The 25,059-nt window shown below is 42.3% G+C and overlaps 1 protein-coding gene across 1 annotated transcript in view; it reads left to right on the forward strand.

Annotated features, from left to right (window-relative positions):
- dnajc1 (DnaJ heat shock protein family (Hsp40) member C1) overlaps window positions 1–23,687 on the forward strand; it is a 77,128-nt gene extending 53,441 nt beyond the window's left edge. The window contains 4 exon segments of the mRNA NM_001011351.1: window positions 15,876–15,995; window positions 21,936–21,984; window positions 22,206–22,654; window positions 23,450–23,687. Of these exon segments, the coding sequence (NP_001011351.1) occupies window positions 15,876–15,995; window positions 21,936–21,984; window positions 22,206–22,654; window positions 23,450–23,518 (687 nt within the window). The 3' untranslated portion in view covers window positions 23,519–23,687.
- The last annotated feature ends 1,372 nt before the right edge of the window (window positions 23,688–25,059 follow it).

Consider the following 25,059-nt stretch of genomic DNA (forward strand, 5'->3'; position numbering starts at 1 on the left):
TGTAGGCAAGGGAGAGTACATGGAATGACATGAACAGGGTCATGAACTGTATGATACTCGACTTCTTACTATTTCGGAATAAATCAAGCGAAGATGATGGCGCTTTAATGGCCAATTTTCCTTCATTCTGTGCAGATTCTGGATCTCAAATATGTTTTGTTCAGCGAATTCTTAAGTGGAAATCAACTTATCAGTCTGTGTACTTCCTAGTACCATTGCGCTGGCCCATTCTGCAGCTTGGTGCAGCCTCCCCATACTGAGCTTTGAGAGCCCACAACTGTGACCTCATGGCTTGCAATTACCCCTCGGCTTCCAGGCAATTTCCTGCCTGCGGTTTCCTGAGAATTCCCTGGAAAAACCATCTTGGGGAACAGCTTTTTGGTTGCTCTGCCACTTGAAAATTCTGCTACATATTTCAAAGATATAAATAACATAAATTAACATTTTCAGTTCAGAGCCGTAGTAGGACTTGTAATATGATAATCAATGTAATATTAAAGGGGTTGTTCACCTTTAAATTAACTTTTAGCATTTTGTAAAGTGCTACTCTGAAACAGTTTGCAGTTGGTCTTCATTTCTTATTTGTGGTTTTTGAATTATTTAGCTTTTTATTCTGGAACTCATCTCTGGAAAGAGGAAAGCAAATAATTCAAAATAAAATGAAGACATTCATTTTTCACATTCATGGCTGGAGCTGCTGCTGGAGCATGAGAATACAGGTGGCAGAACACAGAGTTTTTTTGCTTGGGACATATAAGCATATATTTAATAGCAGTGTTTGAGGAAACATGTAACTCTGGTTGAAGCTTTATTATGGAACTCCTAAATGAGTGAGGCCTTGGTATTGGCTATGGGCTGCCATTTAAAAAAAAATTGATGAATAGTATGTTTAAACTCTGAAAGAGATGCCAGTTACCTAACCACAGCTATTCCTTTTTTTTCTTTTGTACCACATGATCCCTTCAAATACAGGTATGGAATCCGTTATCTGTAAAATTACTATCCAGAAAATTCTGAATTAGAGGAAGACTATCTCCCATATATTCTATGAAAAGCAAATAATTAAAAATAAAAAATATATATTTTTTTCTGTAATATATGACAGTACCTTGTACTTAATCCCAACTAAGATATACAGATATGGTATCCATTATCCAGAAACCCGTTATCCAGAAAGCTCTGAATTATGGAAAGGCCATCGCCCATAGACTGTACTTTGTACTTGATCCCAGCTAAGATATAATTAATCTGTATTGGAAGCAAAGCAATCCTGTTGGGTTTATTTAATGTCTAAAAGATTTTTTAGTAGACTTAAGGTATGAAGATCCAAATTATGGAAAGACCCCTTATCTGAAAAACACCAGGTCCTGAGCATTTTGGATAAAAGGTCCCATACTTGCAACTCATTTTTATTGAAGGTAAAACAATCCTTTTGGGTTTATTATATGTTTAACTGATTTTTTAGTAGACTTAAGGTATGGAAATCCTAATTACAGAAAGACCCCTTATCTGGAAATTCTCAGGTCCCAAACATTCCACATAACAGTTCCCATACCTCTATCCAATGTAAGAATTGTTCATTTGTCTGTATGTGCAAGAGATTATTTCATGTTCTGACTAGTGATGAGCGATATTTTTCGCCAGGTTTCACCACAAGAAAACGGCCATAGATGCCAACGGCTGTAAAAAAATTGTCGCCCATTAACTTCAGTGCATTTTGCAAATTTACACTGTTTCAGAAAACATTTGGAGAAGCAAAATGGGACATATTCACCCATCACTAGTCCTGACCCACTGAAAGCCAGTTTTGTAAGTGTTTTGGGACATTTCTGCATCTTCCCTTCCAATGTCACTACGTAATGGTAGCGGGGGTAAAACATATTGGGCTAGTGTGTGATATTTATAGATCTGTGCTTTGGAACGTAAGAGATTTAAAATCCATATGCAACTAATCCTTTCTCCTTTCATAAACTAAATTTATTTACCTCTCTAAGCCAACATTAACCTAATGTCAGGGATGTTTAACAGAAGGTGCTTGGGCAGCATGTTATGCTCCCAAGGCATTTTGTAGGCCCCAGCCTTTCCAGTTGATCAATAGACTTTCTATATGACGTGAAATGATTGGTCAGCATTGATCTATAGTATGTGCATATGCCAACGTGTTGCCGTACCAGCCTGCCAGTATAGCAGCCCTGAGATGTGACGGTTACTGCCCGCAGAATGTGCTTAGGCACTGGCTGAACTGGACACACTCCCGAGTAGATATCCAGCATGTTCAATGTTAATGATTCATGGGGCTGTTGGCTGATTATTTTAAAAACAGAGGGTTTGTTTTCACTTCAAGTCTAAACTATAATACATATTCCGATACTTTATACCTGCTGACCTTTTATAAGCACAATTTAATTCTCCGAGCAAAACAAATCTCCCGTTGAGATGGATGGAGTTTATATAATTGTATGTTATTGCAATCAGTCTAAGAGCAGTTATATAAAATACCACTGACCCTGCTTACTCTCGACTGCACACGGCACTGTGGGATTGGGCAGATATTATACGCTCTGCAAAAATACCCCCCACCCTTCCCATTGGCCAGACGTTACCTGCCGAGCTGTTCAGTGCCGCAGAAAATGTCACTTTAAGTGAGGCTTTCAACTGTCGCCCCTTCTTGAACCCAACCCAACTCTTTTTTCACAGCACAATTGTGGTTCCTGTAGCAGCCAGGGGAATTGGGGGGCTTTCCCTTACTGACCTCTCTATTTATCTTTTTGCCAGGGTGTTATTCCCTTAGGAGAGAGCTTGCTTCTTTAATTGCACAGATCATTTTAACCATGAGCTCATCTCTCTTTGTGGTAAGGCAGGGTACCATGCCGCATATTCATTTCCCTCTCCCCCTGTAACTAAAATCTGCCTTAGCTAGGCCACTCTCCCTCCATAGAGGTGCCTGTAGATCAAGCATAATCTGAATAGCGGTTAGAATTTGACAATATTAGGGCTGGACTTTGCTGCCAACCTATACCAAGGTAAATGGACTGCAAAGGGGTTTGCCACTATTTTGCTCACTACATGTAGGAGCCCTGATATGGGACCAACCAAGCTGCCAGACACAATCTACATTTTACTAACAGATTTCTTTCGTTTTTAGAAAGCATTAAGTGTCTCTTGCTTGGTAGTTATGTCTGAATACTGAACAAGAGATACAAAAAAAAGGATTGAAACAAAAACTATATGCTGCTATAGCGGGGCTTCTTAGCTTTTTTTTTTTAATTTGTGGAAACCCATAATAAGTCTGAAAACTTCACAAGCCAAGCATTGGTTTAAAGTAAATTATGTACTTTATTTTAATTTCTCTTGCTGTAAAAAATAATACTGTATTAAAAGGGATATGTATCGGCCAGAAGCACAGCAGTAGGAAGCCAATCACAGCCGTCCACTCATACTGGCAGCGATTGGACTGCAGGTTGCCAGCCAATCAGCAGATAGACAGACCTGCCAGGGAACTGCAGCCAAAGTGCTAGCTCCCATGCACAGGAAAGCAGCCAGCGGGTGGAACAGAGGGGCGGGGCTTGTGGGTTTTATCAGAGATTTTCAATAAAATAGCACAGAGAGCAACCTTTCTAAGCACATTCTTCAGAGGAAAATAATGCAATGGCATAATCTTGTTTTTTACACATTATGCCCCCTTTAAAAAAGGGTCATGGAGACCCACCTTAAATACAAATGCGCAAGGATTCATATTTGGGTCTTAACCCACATATTGAGAATTCCTTACACTTTAAGTGGCAACTGTATTTTGTTTAATAGAGTTCAGTACATATATTTGCATTATATTCTTGTATGTGTTAGAACTTATGGAACTGTTCCAGCATCAACTAAACAGGATTTGTGACTTTTTTCAGCTGGCAATGCCCCAGTGGCATCTAACAGCATTTCTCTGGCTGTTCCTCTAGGTTCCTGGCTGGTATCTTGTCTCGGAAGCCTATGGGAGATGATAAGGAAGGTTGCCACCAACCAGCCAGTACCAGCACAGCATAGGCAAGATTATAAGTGCAAGTTTATTGAAGCTAGGGTAAATCCCTAGTCGCGGGGGGATGGGGGGGTTCTGCTGTATAGTAGCCCCAGACCCCCGCCTTAAACTTTGCTGCCCACGAAAAAACTAGTAGCAGCTAGTTGAGGGCATGTAGGGAAAGGGTACTTGTGAGATAGAACTGTTTGCGCTGGATCTCCTGAAGATTTTTTATGGGGTTGCCTAGCAGCCCAGGCACATTGAGCATGTGCTGTGCCACTGACATTCAAAAGTTGCCCTAACAAATCAGGAGATGGGGGCGCCTGTGCACAGGCCTGGATCATAGCATTATAGACGCACTGAACTTCTGGGCTGCCACAGAAAATTCATTATATAAAATACAAATTTCTAGCCAAATATATTTTTAGGCTTTATTTCTGCTTTAAATATTTACTGCTTACAGATTAATAATAAACTAAATGTCCTGTTTGGAGATCAAATGGATGCAGTGGCTCCTATCTGCGGTATTTGGCTCTAGGAGCAATGAACGTGCACATTTGATGCTAGTTCCATGTTAGCAAGGTAGCCAATAATCCCACTCATTTAGTTACACTATTTGTATGTATCACAGATGGATAATCAGTTCATTATATATGTTTTTCTTAAATAGATCATTTAATTCTGTGCGGAGCAGGGCACACCAGGCTGTGTTGGTAAGGGAGAACGGTTTCATGGCCTTTTTTCATTGTTTAAGGGTTTTGTGCATCTTGCTCCCTTAATCACATAATGGGAAAGTGCATTTATGCCTCCATAATTACACATCCCTGTAGTGTCTTTGTGCATTTATTAAATGCTGAGAGATTAGCGGAGGCCCTTCGTTTGGAACAGAGGAGTGTACGTGCTGATATCACGCAGATTTCTCTTCATGGCTTGAACTGACTTTTAACATATCCAGCCAGGAATGTCACTTATTATGGAAGTCATAGTCGTATTCACTTTTCTCCGTACAATAGCGACACAAAATGCCAGTAAATGCCTCCTTAAAATGTACATCAATCAATTTTCTACTCATGCACCTTAGTAAGTAGTGAGATGAAACGGGTCAGCACAAGCGCAGCGTGCAAAGTACAATTTGACGCTAGGTACCCTGACACAGATTTCATCCCAAATTGGAGCTTATAAAAGACCCTTGGGCATGGGGGGGGGTTGCTCCTTATTCTTGGGTGGATAATGCCCTACATACCCATATTTGTGGCCATATATTTCTATACATTACAGTGATATACATATTCTTGTCGGTTTTAATCAGTGCCTTTTCCTGCATACTGACGGTGTGACCAGATGGATGGCAGCTCCGGTGTCTTGGGTCAGCCTGGTACTAACTGACTATTTTTCTCTGTGCCTATAGCTTCTAAATGGTAAACACTGTATAACTTCCTGGCAGCTGCTGGTTGTCATAGGGGGGAAAACAGTCAGATAGGTTTACCAGCAAGCGTCTCAGATGACACACAGTCATATGCCTGGCCCAGTGGGGACAATAGGTGACATCTGGAGTGATTTTTTACATAACAATTTGATCGCTAAGGAAGATTCCCTCATGGGACATTCCCAAAAAGGAAATGGTTTGGAACCTTTTTATTCTGCTGGTGCGCGGATCATTAATTCTGTATCTCACTGCTCGCTGGGATATCATTTAGATGTCTCCAGATCAGGACGTGTTCCATGGAAATGCACATGTATGGTAGGGGTGCCTTGCGCTTACACCACTAGTGAGCAGAGAAATGGTAACACTAGGGTTAATGCTCTGTACGTTGATTTTGGATGCCATGGAAGCACAGATTAAGAACTTTTATTGTTTGGAGAGGCCAAACATGGGCCATACACAGACTGACCTAAAGCTAATGTGAGACTTAGTGGATTCACTGCTGGCGTGAAAAAATATACTTCTTGCAGTTCCCACTGACTTCCAGGGATACTGTGCAAAAGTGCGGATGGGAGTGCTTTTTTCATCCTGGTTGCTAGGGCCTTGTTTACCTTAGCAACCAGGCAGTGGTGTAAACAAGAGATTGGAATATGAACAGAAGAGGGAATGAGTAGAAAGATAAGTAATAAAAAGTAACAAAAATAATAAAATTGTTGCCTCACAGAGCAATAGTTGTTTGGCAGCTGGGGTCAGTGACCCCTGTTTGAAAGCTGAAAGATGTAGAAGAGAAGGGCAAATGATTTAAAATCAATAATAAATAAATAATGAAGACTAATTGCAAACTATAAACATTAATATAATTTGCTTATAATGGACTCTATGGGAAATGGCCATCCCATCAATTGTAGCTTTCTGGATTACATATTTTGCAGCATCAATCACCCTCATAAAGCAATGCTCAGTGTACTGGGTGCTGCTGTAGTTTTATTAAGGCTGAAAAATGCAAATTTCCAAAAGAGAAACCCTTGAGATCAGCATGTTTTTACCCACAATGCTGCGTTCCTTCCCAGATTGTGCCTGTCATAACGAGGGCACCAGCAGATACAAAGATTTGCACTTGTTAGTAAATTGTGACAAACGGAAACAACTTGCACCAGCGATATAAAGTGGCAACTTTTGTGTGAAGGAAGCGCCATATCCTGACATTATCTTTCACTTTCTTAGAATAAAGTATCTAATGTCCAGTTACAAAGGATACGTCCTCCCTGACAGAGGATTCTGGGAGTTGTACCTCTCCACATCTAGCCAGCTGACAGTTTGACATCCTAGAATAAATCAAAGGTTTCTTGGTTTTCATCTGTTTCATCCTCCAGTTGCAGAGATTGTGGCTCCTCATTATATTGCATGCTCCATGCTACAGATCTTTAGGATAATTCCTGAGCGGATCAATCATCTTCTCTTCATTTCGCTATTCCACAAACTCCCAGCTATTTTTTTTTCTTTAATATTTCCAGCAGATTAGCTCTTTTTTAGGCTCAGATTACCAATTGTTCCCTTGATCCCGATGGTTGTGTCGGCCCTATACAAGATCTGTCTGTCTTCTGTTAATCATTACATGATTGCTAGTTTACTTTAAGGCTCCTATGTGTTGAAATGACAGAGGGGGATACGTAACTCCTCCAACCCTGCACCCAATAGTAAGGAAAGGCACGAAATCCCATTTTAATTTTACTAAATTGACAGAGATCAGCCATCACTGGGAATAAAATGACATTGGAAATGTCACAGGAAGATGCCTGAGCCCTCTCTTAGAAGAGAAAATATGCATATTAGGGTTCAGACTGTGGTATTTGGACACTTTTTTTTCAGTTAAATCTAAATATTTTAGATATGCTGCATCCTTAGTAAATGTAAAGGTGTCTATTATATTTAACTCCTAATGTAACCTGCTGAAATCTGTGGGACAGTTCAACCTTAGAGTGGGAATGTACTGTACTGTAATTCATAAACTGTCAGGGTCCTAACCTGGGTACAGAAGTTACTGCAGTCAGGGGCCCCATGGCAGAGGGGACCTCAAGAGTCATAAAATTGGGACAAGGCTTGTGGGGGAGTAGGTGGATTGTGGGTAGAGTTATGGCAGAAAGGGGTGTGATTGTGCATGCTTGGGCCATTATTTTTTTTTCATGTGGGAGCGATTGTGCTTGTTTGAACCCTAGCGAGCAGGGCCCTGCTAACGTATTAGTAAGGGGCCCCATGATTCCTGATGGCAGCCCTAGGTGGGGTAATAGCAACCACAACAAGCATTGGCTTTCCAAACTAACAGTGTATTCCAATAAGTAACCAGCATTCCCAGCTAAACATATAACTTTACATTGTAAATAAAGTATATACTCTGGTATGTACAGATTCTAAAATATATAAAATATATATTATTTTGGCAGTTAAGGTAGCGTTTATGCAGTTTGGTAATGTCATAATTGTAGGCTTTCTACCTAAAGTCTTGTAGTTTAATCTCACTTATTATTTGCTGTATATACTGCAATACAATCCCGACTGTCCCATGCAGTGCTGTGTTTGACTCCTCTCCCTGAAGCAGGAATACAGCACATATTGAATAATAGGTATGCCTTCTGTTGTAGTATTTGTTTTAACAGAATTTCTTTTTATGATAATAACTTTTAGAAAGTTTGTACAATGAAAAAGGTTAATACATTTTGAAGAACTAGAGAGAAAAACAACCAATTGAGATCAAACACTCTTTGAACAAATCCTTCAAAGTGCATTGTAAGAAGTAGGTGTTGAAATCTGAAGGATTAAGTGGCCTTGGAAGCCCTGGAAGGAGAATGCCTGATAAAGCCTTTTGCTGTGCATTGTACATTGATGTTTGTGTGTGTCCCCAGTTGGGGCACAGTGGCCTTCAGCAGTTTAAGGTTGTGATAACTGCGTCCGTATATCCCGAAAATCAGACTATTGCCATTACATGGTTGAAAGATGTTGTAAATCACATATAAAGCACATAAAGAAAGATCTATTGTCCCACAACAAAAACAGCTCAATTTAATTATTATTAAGTATATTACCAAGTAGGTTATTTTGAGTGAGTCTATCAGAATCCCCAAGATTACTGGGGTGCCTTTTCATCTCTTTTAATCCACTTTTATAAGCATATCCACATGATACAGAACATAACCATGCTTGGACCTTTCAGTACAGTACTTGTCATTTATACCAGGCCAGTCTATCAAATAATAACTGGTACTGAATGGGTGAGATATCCAGTCGTGTTATATATATATATATATATATATAATATATATATATATATATATATATATCTCCATGCTGAGAAAAGCCTACGCAATATATCCAGCCCATAGCCACTTGCCTGCAAGAAACTGAAGCTGTCGGCTCAAGTCTGCAGGAGACCTAGATGTGGGGATTAGTGGAGTACTTACAGGGTTAATTGTTCTGCTGCAGGCAGGCTGCTGTCACGCTACTGTCACTCAGAGCTGTCTCATACAGGCCTCGCCTGGCTTTGCAACTGTACAGGTGTCTCTGGATGTCATGCTGCCACCCATATGTATTAACATGCTGGACTTTTTTATTCATTTAATTAGATACAAACGTTGTAAAAAAAAAAAAAAAAGGGAAGAGCAAAAAATTAGCAAAATGCATTTGTCGCGGCTACCATGCAACTTTTTTTCCTTACTCCAAATACATTAAAGTCAGTGGGCTTTTTTTCTCTGCAAATTTAAATTTGCCAATGTCAAAACGCCAAATTTCGCCGCAAATCCAGGCGTGAAAAAAATGTGCTCATCGCTACTCCCCAGAAGCATTTGGTACATACTGTGCTTTCTACAATATCGTGTACTGTATATGTTTATAAACAGCGTCAGAAATACTAGGAGCTCACCCCCTGTACCACTTGCTGGGGCTTTAGAACTTGCAGGTCTATTAAATGGGTCTGCTAGAGATAATTTCAGTAAAATCCTTAAAGTAAAAAATAATGCAGACTGATTAGGCTGGGGTTTTTTTTTTATTTGGATCTACTTCAATGGGTTAAAGTTAATCCATTAGGGCAAGGACAGGCGGGACAATTATTCGCCAACGAGACTTGGATGCTTCTTTACAGGTCTGTTTATCAGCTGGCTTCCATTAAATTGTTTCAGTAGTCAGAACCAGAAGTGTATGTATGTATGTATATCTTTATTTATAAAGTGCTTCTTATGTACGCAGCGCTGCACAGTTGAATACATTAATACAAATGGGGTTATTAAGATAGATAAATACAAAGCATAACATAAATACAGTTGCAACAAGTCAAAGACACAAGAGGATGGAGGTCCCTGCCCCGTAGAGCTTACAATCTATATGGGAGAGACTTGAAAGGGATAGACAGATACTACTAGCATTTAAAGCACAGTGGATAGCACATCTGCCTTACAGTGCTGTGAGTTTGATTATGGCCTGTTTCTATGTTCTCACCGTGTCTGTGTGGGGTTCCTCCAGGTACTCTGGTTTACACGCTCCAAGAAAATACAGGCAGGTTAATTGGCTGAACCTACTGTGTGTGGATGTGACAGGGACCTTAGATTGTAAGCTCCACTGGGGCAGGGAATGATGGGAACAATGTATAATTTCTGTAAGGTGCTGCTAAGTATGTCACTACTATATAACTACCAGGAAATATATATAAAACTGTGTAATCAGTGTATAGTACAAAGGTGCTGAGGATTATTTGTATTCTTCTGCTGGGTAAAATGGTATTTTGGTTTGCAAAAAATACTACAGATTGAAGCTATTATATGTTGAGTGACTTAAGGAATAATGTTGCATATATTCATCATCTGGTGAGAATGGAAACAATTGTATCAGGGTGCTAGATCTGCAGTGGGAATTATTGTCTCCTCATTCTGCATTAGTACAGTCCATTCTCTGTTTGGTCCTTTTGTAGAATTCTGGGTTCAGTAATATACCAGTAGCAGAAGGAGGGGTAACAGGTTCTCTCTCATGTAAAACAGTGAGCCCTCTATGAGAAGCAGAACTACGTGCATCAGTCCCCCGCTCTATTTTATAGCCGACATAATTCTTACCTTCAGCGTTGGACTGGAATGCCTGGGCCCACCACAAATCCTTACACCACAGGCCCACATTCTCTCCTTAGTAAACTTCTTTTTATTTTTATTTCTTTGTTCTTTTCTATAAAAGACACAAGTGGAATAAAAATAAAAAAAAAAAAATGAAGCATTCACATTTTGCAGTGTAATAATGTTCATTAGTGATAAAAAGGTAATAACTGTGCACATCCGTCAGGAATGACTTATTGGTGGTGCTAAAGCTCCGTGGATACCTGGCGTGGGATCGCCAATATAAATGGGAAATACCCTGTATTGTACTGTATGTGTGTGGCTCCTATATTGCACTTTGTATAATGTTCATTAGGCAATTAAATTGCAGATTAAATTGTTGATAGTGTTTGTTACACTGTGCAAAGGAAACGCTATTGAAGGAATACTTTCCAGCACGCAAATAAACGTGATTTTAGCCTTTAAACCCGGCACGGTAAACAACAGCAAGGCAGATGGTAATTAAATACTGTTGATTTCAGCTTTGTGGTCCTAGAGATTTTCCTGCCTGTAACTGCCGTGATGGCGTGTGTTTTTCTAATTGCAGGAAGAACATGATATGAATTTTATGTCTGTGGTTCCTAAGCCTTTGCTAAACTTTCACTTTGTATTCGATATGGAGATTCAGCCTTGGAGCGGGACCTTTTGATGTTAGATTTGAATGCTAGTGAAGCCTTGACAGCTGTCCACTCCCCATGTGGTGTCCTCCCCAGCACTGCGGCCGAGATGCATTCTTCCCCAATGTTTCAGTAATATTGGCGCACATGTTTCCAAGTGACAAAAGCAGTGTGCTTATGCATTCATTTCCCTCTTACAGCTACACTCGGCTCCGTATTAAAACTTTCACACCAAGGGCCACCCTAGTGGTCGCTGTGGTCGTCGGATCACAGGAAGCTTTGTTCCATCTTCAGATACAGTTAACGACTGCTGAGGAAGGGCACGTTGGCTGGAGCTTTTTGTCACGTATTGGGGATGTGCATATGGTTTGAGACAATGCATTAACACAAGTCGGGATCAATCGATTTCACTCTTGTTAATTGGTTTGATACAATCTTTCAGTGTGATCGTGCCACACCTCATGGCAATCTCCATGCATGGAATTAGTCCAGCAAACCTTTGCCATGACAGCTTCACTCTTTATTATCCATGAAAACAGGGACGCTATGTTAATATTAGGCTTGAAAAAGGAGGAGGGAAACCATTATATTACTCAGTGGTTTATTAAAAGCCTATGATTAACCCAACATACACATATAGCCAACAGAAATGTAATTTTATGTCAACACAGGAAAATGAAGTGCAGTTATTTACAATATGCTGTTACTTGCATTGAGGCAGCTATACATTAGTGGTTCTGGTACTCTGTCTCACTTAGCCCATGGAATAGCCACCTTCCTTTTGTTCTAGTCATGTGTGCAAATAGCCCAGGGTCTGAGGCCCACCAGGATAAATTCCAGGGGGTTCAGCCATCTTGGCGCCTTGCACATAGATTTGTGCATTGGACAGGTTTGTTTGGGCTGATGTTGTTGATACAGTGGTGGGGGGGGGGGGCTGATTTACTAACATAAGTGCAGTCAATGTTGTATTTTGAACAGTCTACAACAAATTGGAAAATAAAAGCAAAGACCTGCATGTTTGCTATTGGCAACTGCACTTGCACCTTTGTTCATAACTCAGCCATCTTGTCTTGTACTTGGTTCCTTTCCAGCCCCTGAATTAAGACAGGGTAGCCACATTTATAGGAAGCTCAGTTGCTTTGCCGATGACTTGTTCCCCACTATGTGTCGAGTATGTAGCGACTATACCCAATGCTGCTTGAATTATTGTGCAGCACCACAGTGAGTTACCAGTGAATAATGCACCCTGGCATTGTAGCCCCCTATCCACCTGCCTTACTCTATATAGGGATGTGCTGGCATTGTAGCCCCCTATACACCTGCCTTACTCTATATAGGGATGTGCTGGCATTGTAGCCCCTATCCACCTGCCTTACTCTATATAGGGATGTGCTGGTATTGTAGCCCCCTATACACCTGCCTTACTTTATATAGGGATGTGCTGGCATTGTAGCCCATATACGCCTGCCTTACTCTATATAGGGATGCCCTGGCATTGTACCCCCCTATACACCTGCCTTACTCTATATAGGGATGTGCTGGCATTGTACCCCCCTATACACCTGCCTTACTCTATATAGGGATTTGCTGAGAGCTGGAGGAGCCCATATTTTAGGGACCCAGGACCTGCATTCACCAGAGGATGTACCACAGTGAGTTTCCAGTGAATAATGCACCCTGGCATTGTAGCCCCCTATCCACCTGCCTTACTCTATATAGGGATGCGCTGGCATTGTAGCCCCCTATACACCTGCCTTACTCTATATAGGGATGTGCTGGCATTGTAGCCCCCTATCCACCTGCCTTACTCTATATAGGGATGCGCTGGCATTGTAGCCCCCTATACACCTGCCTTACTCTATATAGGGATGTGCTGGCATTGTAGCCCCCTATACGCCTGCCTTACTCTATATAGGGGTGTGCTGGCATTGTAGCCCCCTATACACCTGCCTTACTCTATATAGGGATGTCCTGGCATTGTAGCCAACTATACACCTGCCTTTCTCTATATAGGGATGTGCTGGCATTGTAGCCCCCTATACGCCTGCCTTACTCTATATAGGGATGTCCTGGCATTGTAGCCCCCTATACACCTGCCTTTCTCTATATAGGGATGTCCTGGCATTGTAGCCCCCTATACACCTGCCTTTCTCTATATAGGGATGTGCTGGCATTGTAGCCCCCTATACACCTGCCTTTCTCTATATAGGGATGTGCTGGCATTGTAGCCCCCTATACACCTGCCTTTCTCTATATAGGGATGTGCTGGCATTGTAGCCCCCTATACACCTGCCTTTCTCTATATAGGGATGTGCTGGCATTGTAGCCCCCTATACGCCTGCCTTACTCTATATAGGGATGTGCTGGCATTGTAGCTCCCTATATGCCTGCGTTACTCTATATAGGGATGTGCTGGCATTGTAGCCCCCTATACGCCTGCGTTACTCTATATAGGGATGTGCTGGCATTGTAGCCCCCTATACGCCTGCGTTACTCTATATAGGGATGTGCTGAGAGCTGGAGGAGCCCATATTTTAGGGACCCAGGACCTGCATTCACCAGAGGATGACTTAAAAATGCTTTAGATAAAAAAAATCCTTTAAAATGGTTGTTAAATTGATCAGCTATAGATTTTTAGAATTGCTTTTATAATTGAAAAAAAAAGAGAGCGCAGCTATTAATTTGCTGTTTATTTTCTACAGAGTTAAATAGGTTATAGCATAAGCAGAGCTCATTGTGTGTGATAATGCAGTACGGAATGGGTTGGAAACCTAAGGAATTTATGCAAAATGCCAGATTTTGCCATTTTGAGCCAAACTGGAATTTATGTAACCATCAAAACCTGCCTGTAAGAGCTAAAAGGGAAGGAATTGTTGAATGCCTGGGTGTCACCAGTGAGATCCTTTTACAGATGGGGTGGGCCCAATGTGAAAGCAGATTACCATTTATCTAAAATGGAAAGATTTAAACACAAAATAGCTTTAAAAATACAAAAAAAATCCTACTTTTTTTATTGCAATTGCCTTTTAAAATCGGCAGGGTTGTTTGCTAAATGTTAATGTCATTCCCTCTGTCGCACACCCTTTCCCTCTATAGTTTTCTGGAATCTCTAGAAAGCTATAATTAGTATGCTCCCAGGCTTGGCATTCCCCAAATCGTTTGGCGTCTGAATTTCAACTGATCGACGTTTCCCAGACTTGTCAGCCGCTGAAGGTGGTAATCCTAACGTGTCATTGTGCGACGCGTGAATAGGAGCCATCGCAATAATAAGGCCGGGATGTAAACACACTTCTGTCCTCATAGCCATCTCCGGCACATGTTTTCCAAGGTTAATAATTGTAATTGTTATGGTTGAAATTTTAAAAAAATATGTGAAAAGTACATTTTATGCTCATTGTAATTTTCAGCAAAGAATTTAGATTAGAGGTGGCCATTTGCTGTGCTGTAAGCCTGGCGTTCCCAATGGTGAGAGAGGGAATACGTACATGTATTTGTGATGGGATAAAAGTCACACCTTTACACAAAAGGAAGTGCTGTTCCGCTTACAATTTATATATATATATATATATATATATATATATATACACAAAACGGATGTCCGAACTGCTGTTGATGAACTACGAATCCCAGTATCCCCCAACAGCCTTTGGTGGGATTCTGTGTGTTGCAGTTCGACAACAGCAAGAAGGTGCACACAATATATTCATTTATAAGTTTTACTGTGTGGGAAGTTACATACACATTATACCCAGTCCTAATATTTAAAAAAAAAAACAAAGAAACTTTTCCCCAAATGTGCAGCTAACATGTGTGTAGTAATGTAGGTGTAGTCAGATGCATGTAGTAAGTATTTGCAGAGTTTAGCGTGCATGTGTAGCGAGCAGCTCTCTAATGTCAGTACTAAAGGAACAAAAGGATTGTGTGCAAATAAAAGGGAGAGATTGATAAAATCCCGCTCGCTATTGGCCGTTATTTAGTGACTCTTAAGTAGCAGGTTGTATTTATGCTAATGGCTGTGCCTGGGGGGGGGGACGGTGCTGATAGCAGAACAAAGTGAGTGAAGGGAGTTTGCTTTGCAAATGAATGCAAATGGTAGGGGCTTTGGGGAAGGCCTTTAACATGGGCAGCGCTTTCTGATTGTGAGTGAAGCTGCCATTTGGACATGGTGAAAAGAGCACGCTGGAGCCATTGATTAGGGGAGACATTGAGGAAGGGCCTGTTCAGCTCGCAGTGGGGCAGGCAGGCGGATGTCAGGGTGGGGAGAGCCCAGTGGGAGAATGACAGGGAGGATTAGTGTCAGCCAGAAGCTTTGCTGTAGCTGTGGAGATGGTCCCCGGGGTCACTCACCTCTGACTGTTGTGCTGCGCTGATGGCTCGCTAATGAAAGTGCTTGATGCATGCCTGTTCATTATCGGAAATGGTGATTAGAGGAGGTATTTATCTCCAAAGGTTATGGGGGGAGCTGCTGCCTATTTTTAAACATTATCTTAACTAGAAATGTTCCTGTTCCAATAATGAACCTCAAGCAGAGCAAAGTCAGTGCCACAAGCAGGCAGGCTCTTCACATTCAGTGCAATGAGCCGACGCTTTGTAGCCAAGTATTTGTCTGTATGTGATACATTAACATGATTTCTATAGATCTCCCTAATAACCCAGTGTTATATAGTAATAATCTCACATGGTGCAATGATTTCTCTTGCCAGGCACCGGAATGGACAGAGGAAGACCTTAGCCAGCTGACAAGAAGTATGGCTAAGTTCCCAGGGGGCACTCCCGGTCGATGGGAGAAGATTGCACACGAATTGGGTCGATCGGTGGCAGATGTGAGTTCACTTGGATTTGCATTGTGTGCCTGGTGACAGCCAGCGAGAGAAGCGGCCCCACAATAATGCCGCCCGACACTGCGCCTTTTGTACGAGAGCCCCGGCCTTTCAGGCCCTGCAAGTGCCTATTACTGGGGAAAGCAAGAAGCAGATGTAAATCAGGCCCCTGCTCTGCAATTAGCAGCTGTAACTGATCGGCTGCACAGGGGATTGCTCTGCTCCCAGGTCTGGCCCACGGTAACCCGATCACACACACAAACACTGCTATTTATACTGCCTAGCAAAGCATCCGCGCAATCTAGGCTGGAATAGCATTGATTTTATACACTGAGGGCACAAGTAAAACAGAAAATGTATGTGTATCCTTACTTGTGAATATCTGCAAAAAAATAGCACTCACATAGCGCAAAAGAATAGTGAAAAGAAATAAAGTTAATTTGGATTAAATAAACTTTATAAACTCTTTTCACCATGCTTTTAAGCCCTGTGGGTGCCCTGCTTTCTATGACATTCTTTATATGATTGTGTGTGTGTGTATATGTGTATGTAATATATATATATATTACATATACCTGTAAAACCTGTAAAAATGTTTCATACATATATATTGGAGTGAAGTTCCCCCTTAAAAGGAAACTGTCATTGTAGCCCTTTTCACCCTAACTGTTTTGGTTTCTTTGCTTTACTGCTTTTCAAGTCCTATGCCCTCAGATACCATGTACCAGTACCTTGCACTGATGAAATCTAACAAAGTCTAACTAGGCTGCCTGTAAGTTTAGATTTGTGAGGGGTTTTCTGCCCTGGGTGCAATTGCAACTGGGTACCCCTTAGTGCTCATCTACAGAGCCCTTGTGCCTGAGGGGTGCCAGATCAAAAATCCAGTGGCAGAAGGCACAGTTGAGCCCTGTTTTTACTGCCTGCATCAGGCGTTACAGACAGGGCAGGGATGCACCTCAGGGTACACACAACAGAACATACAGGCCTGTGGCTATTTGCACAGTACTTGCACTATTTGTAAATTACACCTTTGGGACGTGACAGACGGAGAGATTAGTCGGCGCACGACAAATCTACCTTGTCACGGGCAACTAATCTCCCCAATATGCCATCCCACCAGCTAGAATGTAAATCACCAGAGGGATGGCATACGTGGCGCTGAAATCGCTGAAGTTTCCTCTCAAGCGATGGCGTATGCCATCCCACCGGCGATTTACATTCTAGCCAGTGGGATGGCATTTCGGGGAGATTAGTCGCCCGCAACAAAGTAGATTTGTTGCGTCGACTAATCTCCCCGTCTGTCACGGCCCTTTGGCTCTGAATCATTAGCCTGTATATGTGCCTGTAAACCGGTGGTTCTGGATGCATAGTATGTCTCCACCTATAATTCCTTAAGTGAGGCTTTAGTCCTTTTTTGGTTTTAAGGCAGTGCTATGTGTGTAACATGAGGCATGGGAATACCTTCTGTTATAAATGGCTTATTATTGTGCTTAACCTAACCTTCTCCCTGCTACAAACATAACAAGCATGCTGTGTGTCAGGTGTGCATTGGTCATTGATCGCTTGTGCTGGAATCAGCCAATGAGAGCGGAACAAATCAGTAAAGTAAATCACAGCATCACTGTGTTAGTTGCAGCCTGAAACAAATTTTATGAATTAATATACAAATAACTTATTTGCAAAACAGACTTTCCCTTTAATTATATGCAGCCCATTAGGTATGGCAATAGGTGAGCCTCTTCCTGTAGCTGTGCCATGTTGCTCCTGTAAAACTCATTTTTATGGATATGTTCCCACCAGCAAGTGAACTGAGAGACAGAATTCAGTAAATGATGGGTATTCAGGCAATGGCTCCAACCCCAGTCAGGAAATGATGAACATTGGCATAGGCGGCAGTGAGTGACCAGGTACCAGTAGTGGAAAAAGCCACCTTTGGTAACTTTAAGAGCCTGATTTTTGTTTTTAAAATGAAAATTCAGCTCTGCTAGTGCAGAGAGTACATTAGTGGCCCCTCCGGACCTGTCCGATGCTGAAGTTGTAAGCACAGAGCGGGAGAGGGGGTGGAACAGGATCGGCACTGGGTATTAGATCTGTTATCTGGAAATAGCTCAGAATTACGGAAAGGCCATCTGCCATAGACTCCATTTTAATCAAACAATTCAAATTTTTTAAAAGGATTCCCTTTTCTCTGTAATAATAAAACAGTACCTGTACTTGATCCCAACTAAGATATAATTACCCCTTATTGGGGGCAGAACAGCCCTATTGGGTTTATTTAATGGTTAAATGATTCCCTTTTCTCTGTAATAATAAAACAGTACCTGTACTTGATCCCAACTAAGATATAATTACCCCTTATTGGGGGCAGAACAGCCCTATTGGGTTTATTTAACATTTAAATGATTTTTTAGTAGACTTAAAGTATGAAGATCCAAATGATGGAAAACCACTGTTACCAGGCATTCTGAATAACAGGTGCCATATTTGTACAAAAAATACAGGGCTCTTCTATATCAAGAATGTCCAGAATTATCAGGACTTGGGGTTTTCCGCATAAGGGCTTGTTTGGTAATTTTGACCTCCATACCTTAAGTCTGCTAAAAATCACTTAGACATGAATTAAATAAACCCAATAGAATTGTTTTGCCTCCAATAAGGATTAATTATATTTTAGTTGGGATCAAGTACAAGGTACTGTTTTATTACCCAAGTGGAGCCAAATGTTATTATATTTGTTTCCATGTGTATATATAAATATAACCCCAGCACATTTACACAGCGCTTTACGAGAAGCCGATTAACCTGCCTGTATGGTTTTGGAGTGTGGGAGGGAACCATTGTAGACACAGGGAGAACATATAGACTCCCAGCAGACACTGGGCAGGTTGGAATGGAACTTGCCTCTCTGTGCCCCCTCTACCCCCAGTGCAGATTTTTTAACCTCCACATAATAATAGAGATGATTCTATTTTTATACATGACACATTTTTTTCCTTTTTTTTTGTTTTGAGTTTAATAAGAATGATTGGCCCCTGGAATAACATCTCTGCCTATTTAGCCATGCAGCAGCGTAATATGGAGCAGCAGCGTAATATGGAGCAGCAGCGTAATATGGAGCAGCAGCGTAATATGGAGCAGCAGCTGGGCCGGGGCCACTATCTGGGATGTATCTGTTTGTACAGTGTAGAGTATTTTTGTTTTGGTCTTTATTTTCTATTAGATCTTATAGTAACTACCTTACCCACACATCCCCATCACTTTTGTCCTTTAAACCCATTTGCCCTGCGCTTGGATACAATAAATTATTTTGCCCTTCAGCAGGAAAGGGGTTAATTTGATTTGTCTTCTCTCAGCGACTTGATTATGAGTGAGGGAGCAGATTGCGTTTGCCCTTAATCAGACTTCCTGCCTGCAGACCTGCTTACCTGTACCGGCGCTCACTCCCGGCCTCCCCACATCTGTTATTTGACCCATTTTCCGGCTAAATCTCTCGCTCCAGGCTTAATGCTCATTCCCGTCCTTTAAGAACAATCAGCCCATTTTGTTTGTGTTTGCCTTGTTTTTCTCCCTGTGCCAATCCTTAGCCGACTCCCAGCAAATGCCTGGGTGTTGTACATGGTTTCTCCCTGTGTAAATTCTACTTATTTGGGCTCATTCCCACCACACTGTCCTTTTATTCTCGCACTCCCATATTTTACATTAGTGATGCCCAACCCAATCCCATATTAAACATCAACACTGAACTAGCACTTTAACTCCATCTGTCAGCACCTCTTACAACTGTCACAGGGTGCTGGTCACCAAAGGAGCCGATCTTTTCCCAATATGGCCACCTAAGGGGCGCTATATTGGGCCCAACAACTCAATTAACCCAATGGGAGAATCAAGCCTACCTGATTGAGATCTGGCCAGTTTTAGGATATCGGGGGTGCTCATACACGGGCAGATAACCTGCTGAATCGATCTGAAGGCTAACGGCAGCATTGAAACCCATGCAGTCTGCAGCATCTAAATAACAGCAGGATATGAATAGAGCATGTGCTGTGTGACAGGGGAGGTTTAGTTTGTAGCGCAGAACTGTATATTGCATTCTAGTATCTCTATATAAGGATGAGCTCCTTTTACAGTATATATAGACCTTTATAGTCAGTCGGCTGTTTAGGTGTTAATAGAAAGCACCAATCACAGGCGATATTGCCGCGGCCGCACACGCACTTAGCTGGGGCGCAATGTTTATAATGTTAATTTATAGCTTTCACCAGATGAGTTTTGTAACCACAAAGGCCACTTAAATAGTAAAAATAACAGGAAGCAGCGAGTGTCTGGCATGCAGAGCAGCCCATAATGTGATTATTAGCAGCAGGCTCTTTAAATGCGAGGCGGCCAACTCTCAGATTTCCTCCATACGAGCAGTGTCAGTGGCGGGTATGGGAGGAACGCAGCCTGTTCCCTTCTCTCTCCGCGCTCGCTAATCTTCTGCCTTCAGCTGCCATGGCTCCCGCCCTGAGAGGGGATTTGCTGGCTGCCTGGAAAAAGGCTCAGGTAGGGAAGCAAAACAACGGGCAGGTGGATGGATCTGAGGCCACTTTCTTAATTACCATGGTTCCAAGCCACGTGAGCCGGAGAGACAGGCCTGGCGCCCTCTCCAAAGGGAAACTAAGCCTACTCCTGCCTCACAGCTTCATACTCTCTATTGGCTTTGTTCTGGCTTACGCTTTTAGTAGGGACGTCCAACCCCTAGCTCCAGGCGCTGGCTTTGGGAGGATGCTGAGAGCTGTAGTTTAGTAATAGCTGTGGAACTACTGATGGCTGAGTTGGAAATGGAAAGCTGTGTCTGTCCCTTTCTGTTCTCTGATGTTTGGAATTCAGTTCTCCTCCATGTCTGTGAATGAGCTGCTTCTGCTACATTGTTTCAGGAGTCAGACACTATAAGCAGACAAAGGACTGCTCGCAGCTTTAAGACCACTGAAAATGTTTAATCAATGTGTATTTTAATGTTGCTTAGGATTATATTTTCTTCATACAAAAGGCTGTTTTTAGTTCCGCTTACTGATGAAATTCATTATAGATATTTTTTAGATTCTTTTTCCGTTTTTTGCTTTCTTGTAAAGCCACAGTGCAGTTGTGGGGTTATTGATGTTAGGTTGCTAAGTCCATTTATTTCCCTTTCTCCCATGTAATGCTCATATTGATCCTAGCCAGGAGGAAGGGGAGGCTGCCAGCGCCACTGTCATTCCCAATTCAGCTTCAGTAATGGGGAGAAATTCAGAATTCCAGGCAGTCGCTTGTCTGAGATCAACTTGTCTTTCATTTCCTTCACATTGGAATATCTCAGACTCCTGCCTACGGTGTAACCAATCATATCTCTAGGGTCGCTGCTGCTCCAAGGGCCCCCACACCCCCTCAGGGTATTATACAAATATACTAAGTAACTGTGCGTCCCCCCTTCACAGCAGGGCCCCCAATACCACTCTGCACACCCACAATGCTCCTTTAGGGGCTCATTTATACAATCCTGGGACATTTCCAGGGACACCCTTGCCTCAGGCCAGGCATCCTCTATAGGAACCATTCCTGGAAATGAGGGTCAGCTTTGCAGCATTGGTCCAGCCAGCCAGTAATCCATATATATATATATATATATATATATATATACTGTATGTATCCCAGTACTTTCTCTTTGGTACAGTAACAAAGTCCCCTGCAGCCCCGAGCCCTTGTATTAACCCCTGAGCTCCTATAACAGGGTTTCTGGGAAGATCTCACTCATTATACTGTTATTCACTGTGTATTCCCCCTACGTTATCACTTCTTACCCCTTGCATGGCTTTTCTGCCTTCTACTGCCCATACTAATAATAAGAAAGCTCTGTCGAGGCCACGATAAAGAGGGGGATACAAGAAGTTGAAAGCCACATTAACCCTTTACCTTTCTTCCTTACAGGTCACAACAAAAGCAAAGCAAGTTAAGGATGCTGTGTCCTGTTCTTTAGGTGAGTATAAACGAAATATCCCACAATAAGCCTGTTATTGTGCTGTGCTAGTATTGTATAGTATAATAGCATTATTGTAATCTACATTCCATCTCTAACAGAACTTTAATAAATGTCTTTTAGTAAGTAAATAACTGTGTTTATGCTGCTCATACCAATCCACTGTTATTGGTACTAGCGCCATGGAGCACACACTCACCCCCTTTTACTGTTTCCTTTAGGTACAGTCCGATTCTCTGATTTAAAGTGCTCCGCCAAGGCCAGCGTCAGTCTGTCTGACAGTATCATCACACACAGAGAGGAGGAGGAGGAAGAGCAAGACTCAGAGGAGCAGGATCTTTCTGCAAGCCAGGGCGAGGGCCACAGCACAGCAGCCAGGGTCCGAAAAAGGAAGAGCACAAAGGGTGCAACAGATGCAGTTCCTCCATTGAGAGGTGAAGCGGAGGAGAAGGTCAGAAGCAGGCGCCAAAGAGACTTTGATGTAGAGCAGGAGGCTGAAGAGCTTGCAGACAGTGACAGTGACACAAGGAAAAAGGAGCAAGGTCGGAGTTTGGAAGAGTTATGGACTCAGAACCAGCAGAAGCTGTTAGAGCTGGCACTGCAACAGTACCCCAAGGGCACCGGCGAGCGCTGGGATAAAATTGCCAAATGTGTGCCCGGGAAAAGCAAGGTGAGCAATACGGCTAAAGGCAAAGAGAAGAACTGCCCAGTAAATGTGGGGGTCTCCATGGGCATCAGAACCTTCTGTTTCCTGATATACAGAACCAGAGGCTGAACTGTTATACAGCCAGGCCGCTGTCCCTTCATTCCCCACAGCCATCGCAGTCTCCAGGCACTTTTCTCTTTGTTTGTGCATTTTAAAGGGGTTATTCAGCTTTTAGTTACATTTGCAATTGGTTTTCATTATACTTGCCCCCAGTATAACTAACCAGCACATCAGTTATTGTAATTGTTTGGTACTGCTTGCCCTTTAAATCATATTAATTCTGTCGTTACTATCAGGATTTGCTTTGCAGCCACTGCTGTCAGGCTTGGTTGTGTCCGGGGGTCTTGCCGAATGAACAGCATTGGCCATGCCCTCATATTATACCACATTACTTTGGTTCTTTCTGACAAATAGCAGTTACATACAGCCACACGACTGCCAGGAAACTCACCTTTTCAGTTGCCAGTTCACTGTAGCAACCGGGCAGTGGTGTCACTGAGAGACTGGTGAATGCATAAGGGAGAAATCAGAATAAAAAGCAACAGTCACAATAAAATAGCAGCTTTTCAGTTCTTTGGCTGCAGCGTCAGTGACTCTCATTTGAAAGAGGCAGATGAGAAAGGCAAAGAATTGACCAACTGCTCAGAACAGGCCATTCTACACTATAGTAAAACTTTAAGTTAAAGGTGAACTAGACATTTTTATAGATGTTTGTGTCTGATAATGGGGCTGTGAGTGACGGCTGTGTTTCCCCTGCAGGAGGACTGTATATGTCGCTACAAGCTGCTGGTGGAATTGGTGCAGAAGAAGAAACAGGCTAAAAGCTGATGCCGGTGCGTTCTACGTGTCCTTCTGTTGTACTGCATGGAGAATGGATCGGCCCAGGCAGCGAGTCTATACCTCAGTATTCCCTTCAACATGTTACGTGCCTTAGAATGAATGTTGCCATCAGAAATATTTCATGTGTTTAAAAAATAAACATATTTTTATACCAGAACTGTCTCTGTGTTCAGCCAGTGGGCCAGTCCGACGCTGACCATTCCTGTTTTAGGAGCAGAAATAATGGCTACCATTGGGAGATGCAGAATCGTGGTTTTCTGATTTACTGGCCCTCATGTTCTGGCAGCGGTTTTAGTTCCACTATGAGCAGCCTTGGTCATACCCATAGGGAATAATGGGCAAGTGCTGGAGACGTTTCTGATGGTCGTGTTAGTGGTGGGAAATGCCTTGATAAATGGCACAGGCCCCTCACCTTCTCTGTATCCCTTTAAGGCACAGGAACATAATCTAGAACTCACTAATATGCTGAATTCTTTGCCACATTTGTTAAAACATTTGGGGATTATCTGATGCGCAGCATTTGTTTTTGTCAGGTGATATCAAAATTGTGCAATATAGAACCTTGGGAAGGCTGGGGACCGCTGAGTTCATTGGAAGATACAATCTAGCCTCCAACTCTATAGTCACCCAGCTGCTCCTATCTACATGTGCCGGGGGCATAGTGTAAATAATAATAAAATCTATGTTTTTCCCCATTACGCTCAGGTGAAGCAGCAATAAAAAACTGAACTTGCCCAGCTTTGCGGGTCCCCTTAGCCCCATTGCTTTGTGTATAAATGCTTTATGCAAGTTATTTGCATTGGTAATAATGTGTGTGATTGGCTTTCCAGATCCAATCTGGGCTTTTGCACAAGGCCACTTTTAGGGGGGGGGGGACTTCAGTCAGGGGCCAAGGGGACCCGGACCACAGGGGCTGCTGTTAGTCCCCCCCCCCCCCTTCTCAGCCCTTTCTGCTACTTTAACTGTGGGTTGGGAGGTAAGAAGTGTAAGGCCTGTGGGCACCCATTGGTTCATTGCGGGTTGCAAAGGGGCGGGGCTTGCAGGGAGTGGGCAGGTCACAGGTGGGTTTTGACATAATTATGTCTCACGTGCACAATGCTAAAGTACCGGTGAGTATTTACTAAGCACTGTGCCTTTTAATGTCTGCCCTATTCATGTTTTTATCAAGATGATTAGACTCCAGCAATGAGCATTCAGCAGACTCAGCAATCTAAATGGCATTTTTTGAAAATCTGAGCGTGCACCTATTTATTAAGAAACTGTGGAGACAACTCTAATGCAGCGAAACGCCATTTTGCCCAACACTTTCAATGAGCTTCACAATTTACAACTCCTGTTGACATGTAATTTTTTTTTCACCTAAAAAATCTTGAAAATCTGAATTTTGAATTCACAATTTTTGTGGCTAAAAAAAGATGGCTGCTTTAAGCTGCCAATTCCGGCCCAGACATAAAAACCTGTATAATATAGAAATCCCTTTCAAAATAAACATAAAATCCAAATTCCTTTTTTATTAACACAGCCATACC

Source organism: Xenopus tropicalis, chromosome 6 (assembly GCF_000004195.4).
Source record: "Xenopus tropicalis strain Nigerian chromosome 6, UCB_Xtro_10.0, whole genome shotgun sequence".
Lineage (NCBI taxonomy): Eukaryota > Metazoa > Chordata > Amphibia > Anura > Pipidae > Xenopus > Xenopus tropicalis.